Source organism: Sinocyclocheilus anshuiensis, unplaced genomic scaffold (assembly GCF_001515605.1).
Source record: "Sinocyclocheilus anshuiensis isolate Anshui unplaced genomic scaffold, SAMN03320099.WGS_v1.1 scaffold130, whole genome shotgun sequence".
NCBI lineage: Eukaryota > Metazoa > Chordata > Actinopteri > Cypriniformes > Cyprinidae > Sinocyclocheilus > Sinocyclocheilus anshuiensis.
Window position 1 is genome coordinate 175327 of NW_015544207.1, and position 6245 is coordinate 181571.

At 36.5% G+C, this 6245-nt stretch overlaps 1 protein-coding gene across 5 annotated transcripts in view; it reads right to left on the reverse strand.

Annotated features, from left to right (window-relative positions):
- The window catches only part of LOC107696976 (band 4.1-like protein 1), a 63593-nt gene that overhangs the window by 22382 nt on the left and 34966 nt on the right, over positions 1-6245 (reverse strand). For all 5 annotated transcript variants that reach the window (XM_016497558.1, XM_016497559.1, XM_016497557.1 and 2 more), the window contains exons 5-8: positions 5014-5056; positions 4838-4913; positions 3252-3470; positions 2585-2672 (exon numbers count right to left, since the gene is read on the reverse strand). In XM_016497558.1, the coding sequence (XP_016353044.1) occupies positions 2585-2672; positions 3252-3470; positions 4838-4913; positions 5014-5056 (426 nt within the window). The remainder of the gene's footprint in view (positions 1-2584; positions 2673-3251; positions 3471-4837; positions 4914-5013; positions 5057-6245) is intronic.

Consider the following 6245-nt stretch of genomic DNA (forward strand, 5'->3'; position numbering starts at 1 on the left):
AGACAAAAATATATACTTTGTCATTTATTTATTCAGGAAAATGATCCAATATTACATATCTGTGAGCAGCAAAAGTATGTGAATCTCTAGGATGAAAATTGAAGTTGAGGTTTGCATGAACCTGGTTGACAGCATGCCCAGGAGACTATATGCTGTCATTAAGGCTAAGGGTCACCCGACAAAGTATTGATAGTTGTGTAAATATTGACAGCTGTATGAATAATTTTTAGTTTATTGTAATCCATTACATACCTTTCTATCAAAGTTATCTGACATTATCAAGCTGAATTTGTTCTGACACAGTTTAACTCTGAGTTCTTGTCATATTTTATTACCATTTTCTAAACTATAGCGAATAAACTGTGATAATGTGAGAAATGTTGAAGGTGTCTGAATAAATTTTGATTTGACTGTATATCTATTTGATAAATGAAGTTAACCAACTAACATTATACATACTGTTTTGGTTTCTGTACCCAATATTTAAAAAATTTACAAATGCAATGAAAATATCGGTATCGGTACTCGGTATCGGCAAGTACCAAAAATAAAAGTATCGGTATCGGGCAAGTACTGGAAAAAGTGGTATCGGTGCATCCCTAGTTGTAAACAATCAGTGAAAGGTTTGCTCTATGAGCGCAATAATAGTTTTTTTTTTTACTGAGTACAATGAGGTGACATTATTCTACTCCCCCTTCAACCATCGAACATTAAAATGACATTTAAAAGTGTAAAAGCATGAACAAGGTACTTTCAACTAGGGGTGTGAATCGGCACTGGTTTCACGATTCAATTCGATTACGATTATCATGTCAACGATTCAATTCAATTTGATATCACGATGCATCACGATTATATCAAATTTATCTTATGCATTTTTATTCAATTATATAAGCAGGCTACTATTTTTAAATAATTACGTTCAATAATTAATATATGAATAATTAATTAATTATTGTTAAGAATTAAACTAAGTAAATATAGCTTTAAAACATACAAACAAATATAAAGTAATAAAGGGGGGGGAAAGACAATTACAAGTGATAAACAACAAGCATTTTCAGTATCTAAGAGTGCTTTAAGCATAAGAAAGTTTATAGACAAACCGTTATGGGTTTTTCTTTTTTCCTCAGCATTATTGCTGTTTGATTATTACTGATGAGTTCATAGATAGTGGCAGCTTTAATAGGCTGCATTCACACTAATGCGCAGATCTGTTTCCACATATCAGATGTTTTGTCCTGTTCTAAAAACATAACTGACTGTGTTTACATCAATTTCGTATCATAAAAGTAGATGCAAATGCATTTAACCACAGCCACGATCGAGCTTCAGGACAAACAAACACAAAGCGCACGCAAAATCTGTTAGTACGTGAGTTTCATGCATCTAATATGTACTGCATTCCAAATGGCAGAAATTAAAGCATATCTAAAGTAAAAGACTAAAATAACAGCGAAGTGGAAGCACAAGCAATACACACGTGTCTCACAGTGCATATTCTGTGCAATGAAGCCAGCCGCAATTCTCTCTAGTGCGCACACGTGCCATATGCGGGAAAAAGCCAAGCTCAGATTTAAAAATAGTGGGTGCATTTTTTAATACTCACGTGACAAGCGTGTATGCGAATGACGTCAATAGGCTATAATCGATTATGGTCTATTACTGCATCGATGCAGAATCGTCCACGTCCGCATCGCATGCAACGATTAATTTCGACACCCCTACTTTCAACAGACCATGAATAACCCCAAAAGTGTGATTCTTTCCACAGCAATAACGGATGGGTGAAATATCACTGTAGTAATATATAGCTGTATTATGTAACATACATTGCCTTAATCAAAAATTTTCATTAACGTAATACTATTTCAAAGTGATTTCCGTCATTTTGACAGATAATAAATTGTATTTAACTGTGAAAACAAACAAACCTGGAAAGAGACGTGAGGATTTGAGGAGAAAAACGAGAGATTCTTGGTGCAGTCCACTGAATTATTAATGGAATATACTGTAAATTAAATTGGGAGAACGGTCCACAAATGTGCAGTATATGTTGTCCTTTTTCATACTATTACAGCGGAATGCAAAGGGAAAAAAGAAAATAATCATGAGGGAAAGAATGCAGCCACTGAAAAGAGCTTTTGCCATAGACATTATTGTTATAACATTAGAGACTATGTCACGTTAAAATACCAAGCGTTGCGTTATTCTCATGATGTCTGAAAATAAAACATGAAGGAAAATCAACAGATTTGATTTGAAATGATTAGTTTCAGTCTTTTTGAATGGAAGTACCCCAAACCTGAAGTGCCACCCATAATTCAAAACGCAGTAGGCTCTCCAGGAATAAGGTGGGTAAGGCCTTAAATTGTGGAAGAATGAATGAAGCCTTTTTAAGGCCTGCAGAATCCCAGTATTATTTTTAGGGGGGGACTGAGATGTAAGAGAGTGGGCTGAAGCCCTCCTAAACAAGGACTAGAATCACCTGTGAACCAAACATACAGTTCATAATACTCCATGTACAATGTAGACACTTCTATGCTAGCAGTACAACTTAAAAAAATAAATAACACCATCATACCTTAGCATGATGGAGATCAACGCCATACATGGAAAGTTTCTTGGCGTTTTCCAGGAAGTTGATTTCAGCCTCTGCAGGACTCATGCCCCTGATAACAGGTCATCATTTTATGAATAAATAAACAAAAATGTTTGTTTAAAAACATATGTTGCAGAATATTTGAGCTATTTGATTGTTGTACTGCTTGTTATCAGTATCTGTAATTACTAGAGCTATCAATTCAGTGTGTTAATTTAGTGTAATTTAATATTTTCTGTATATTTATTATTAAGTGATAAAAAAATGAGTGCAATTAATCATGCCCCATGATACGTAAGTAAATTATGCATTAAGGAATTTTTCTTACCGTCAGAGAAATTTAAATTTGGTATTTTGAGCCCTGACTTGGACAGACTGTCAAACTCAACTGCAAAACTGACTGAACTGGGTCAGGATATAAAAAATACATTAACTTATAAAGATTCTAAAGTCTATTTAAAGCTTTTATCTTCTGTCATAATAATGTAATGAATTTAGGTTATCTTAATTTTGGGGACTTGCTCAGCAAACTCTGATAAATTAGGATTCATTTAATTAATCAGCATATCATGTAATTAATATGACTAAAAGTCTTAATTAATTGACAGCTCTGGTAATCACTGCTCCCTTAGGGGTCAGCTGGTCTCACCTGTAGTTGCGGTGCAGCTCCATCACCCTCTCCTCCAGCTCACGGGTCTGATTGGGGGCGAAGCGGAACTCACTGATGTAGTCTGGCCCGTGTTCCTCTGGGTCATAGTCTCCCAGCTCAGCCTGAACGGCGTACGAGCCCAGCAGAGCATGAGTGACGAACGAGCAGGGCAAACGACCTGACAGTATGTCCTCCCTCAGCTGCAGACACAGGTAATACCTGCCCAACCAAAGTTAGTAAATCAATTTAAATTACATTGGTAATTACAATAGAATTGATATCATATGTTACCATATATATATATATATATATATGATAAATTAAACCAAAACAAATTTTTGATTAATCACCACATGACCAGGGCTTTTGGAGTTTGTTTTCATGCAACATGTCCATGTTATACTAAAGGGACAATCAATCTGAAGCAACATATGGTTAAAGTGACAAGTTGGATTGTACTTGGATTGCACGGTTCAGATTTTAGATCAACAGACCATGTATAGAACACAGGGCATATATCTAGCTGTAAATATAAAGACAGATACAATGAGTTATGACATGCATAACGTGGTTGTGCATGTAGCATGAGTTAACAAGTAGCACTATATTTTGTATATAACAAAAGTGCTAAGTGATTAATGTGTATTAGTCTTGCAAATCTAATATGTAATGTGTATAAATAATGGAAATTAAATATTAATTAAATATTGTTTAAATGTCCACTGAGGACCACTTATAAATTACTTTACAATATGATAATTTTTGTAATTATTAGAATAATTTTTAGCTTTCATACATGTTTTATATATAATTCTACATTAACATTATTTTAATATCATTGGTATTAATTATAATTATTCAATTGTTATAAAAGATAATCCATCCATTCTCACAATGGCTTGTCCTATGTAGGATCACAGGATGAATTGAATTGAATTTAATTGAATTGAATTGAATTGAATTGAAATGTTTGGTCCAAACTTAGTCATGGTCGTTCGCCCAAAAACCATCTACTCATCCTCATGTTGTTCCAAACCTAAATTTTCTTTTTCTGTTTCTAAAGTATCTTTTTCTGCTGAACACAAAAGAAGATATTTTGAGAATGTTGGTAATCAGTTGACGGTAGCCATTGACTTCAATATTGTTTTTTTCCATACTATGAAACTCAATGGTTACCGTCAACTGTTCGATTGCCAATATTCTTCAAAATATCTTAGTCTGTGTTCAACAGCTGAACACAAAAATTCACACATTCTGAATTCAAAAATTCTCACACAAGTTTGAAACAAGTCGAGGGTGATGACAGAACTGTCAGTTTGGGGGAACGATCTCTTTAATATGCAGATGACAGCTCTGGTTCCGTTTCCTCAAATAGTTTCACTATCAAAACATCATGGCCAGCCGGCATGGCAACACTGTCTCAGCCAATAGCATTCATTCATTTGGTTTGCTGACCAGTGCCAGACAGTGAGAGTGTTTGACAAACTTATTTGTAGACAGTCTTTATTTTTGCACTTACGTCTGGTGATGGTAATGGCACAGAAATTACACATTTCAGCTTTAACACGTTTGAACAACGCACTCACCGTGTAATGTCTTCAATCAGCTGAGATGGATCGGGAGGATAGAATTTGACAGCAAAGGAGAAATGCCAGGGACCCACTAAAAACACAATGATGAACAAATCAGACACAAACTCACTTTCATCAGATTCAAGCAACCAAGGTTACAAAGCCCAAGTATCTTATTTTCCAACACTTACCACGGATTTGTTTCTTGATTTCTTTCGAAGGATCCAGCCAATTCTGAAAGAGAGAACAAAAATTCCTCTATCAGCCAGGACACATTGATAAGCAAATGCCGCAGTTTCAGCACCGTCTCCTCCACGGCAGGAGCAATCACCTCATACATATTCTGTAAAATAGCCAGTGCATTAATATTCTGCAGCCACAGGAGCACTAAAAGAGTAGATAAATGTCATCTCCGGCACACTGCACTCCAGTAAGGTCACCCAAAGCCTGGTGACACATGAAAACGTTTAATGCCAGCTCACCTCGGTCCAGAGGAGATGAAAAGCACTGCCTTATTCACATCTCACAGTACCAGCTTTCATAAATGACCACTGATACATGTAAAATATAGGACCGGGAGTGAAATTGTCTCAGAAATCGCTGTCCTTTACTGTAAAAACCAAAGATATTTCCACTGAACCAAGTCAAACCAAAGATATTTCCACTGAAAGCCTGGTTATTTTTATCTGCCCACCAGGCCTGCAAATGTCTTCATACTTTAACATAAATCTTCTCTATTACGTTTGAAAAATGGCCCATTCTGTTTCTGGATCTGTTACTGTTTTTACAAGTGTTTCTAACAAACCTTGAGCTCTCCGCAGGTCTCGCTTCCCATGCTTGACACATGTGGTTTTCAAACTCGAAAGTTCGAAATCATTCACCTTTCAAACTGCAGTGTGATCAGATTTGTTGGCCCGGGAACAATCCCGCTGATCATAGCAGCAGGCAAAGGAGCCTCAGCTGGGAAAAAGGTGGAACTAAGACTGGGACAGCCGTGGTGGTGCAAGCAGGGTCCTTATGGTTAAACTAGGACTGGGGTGATCCTCAGAGCATTTCCATCAGTCAAATCCTGCCTCCAACAGTCCCAATCACAAGGACTCAGAGCCCCATTATCTCAACCCAATTATGTGTATTTCTATATAGAGAGGTCGTGGTAGTGCATGGGAATAGATGGAAAACAAAAGGATGCTCTTGTTAACTGAGCAACATCCCTGTTTCCTACTTACAAATGAAGAAAACATAAGAATGCTTTTGGATGTTTGCATTTAAAGTTAATCAAGTGAGCAATTGATAAATTAATCTATAGCAGTTATCCTTATTATAGGGGAAGTCGTGGCCTAATGGTTAGCGAGTCGGACTCGTAACTCAAAGGTTGCGGGTTCGAGTCTCGTACCGGCAGGGATTGTAGGGGGGGGGGGGGAAT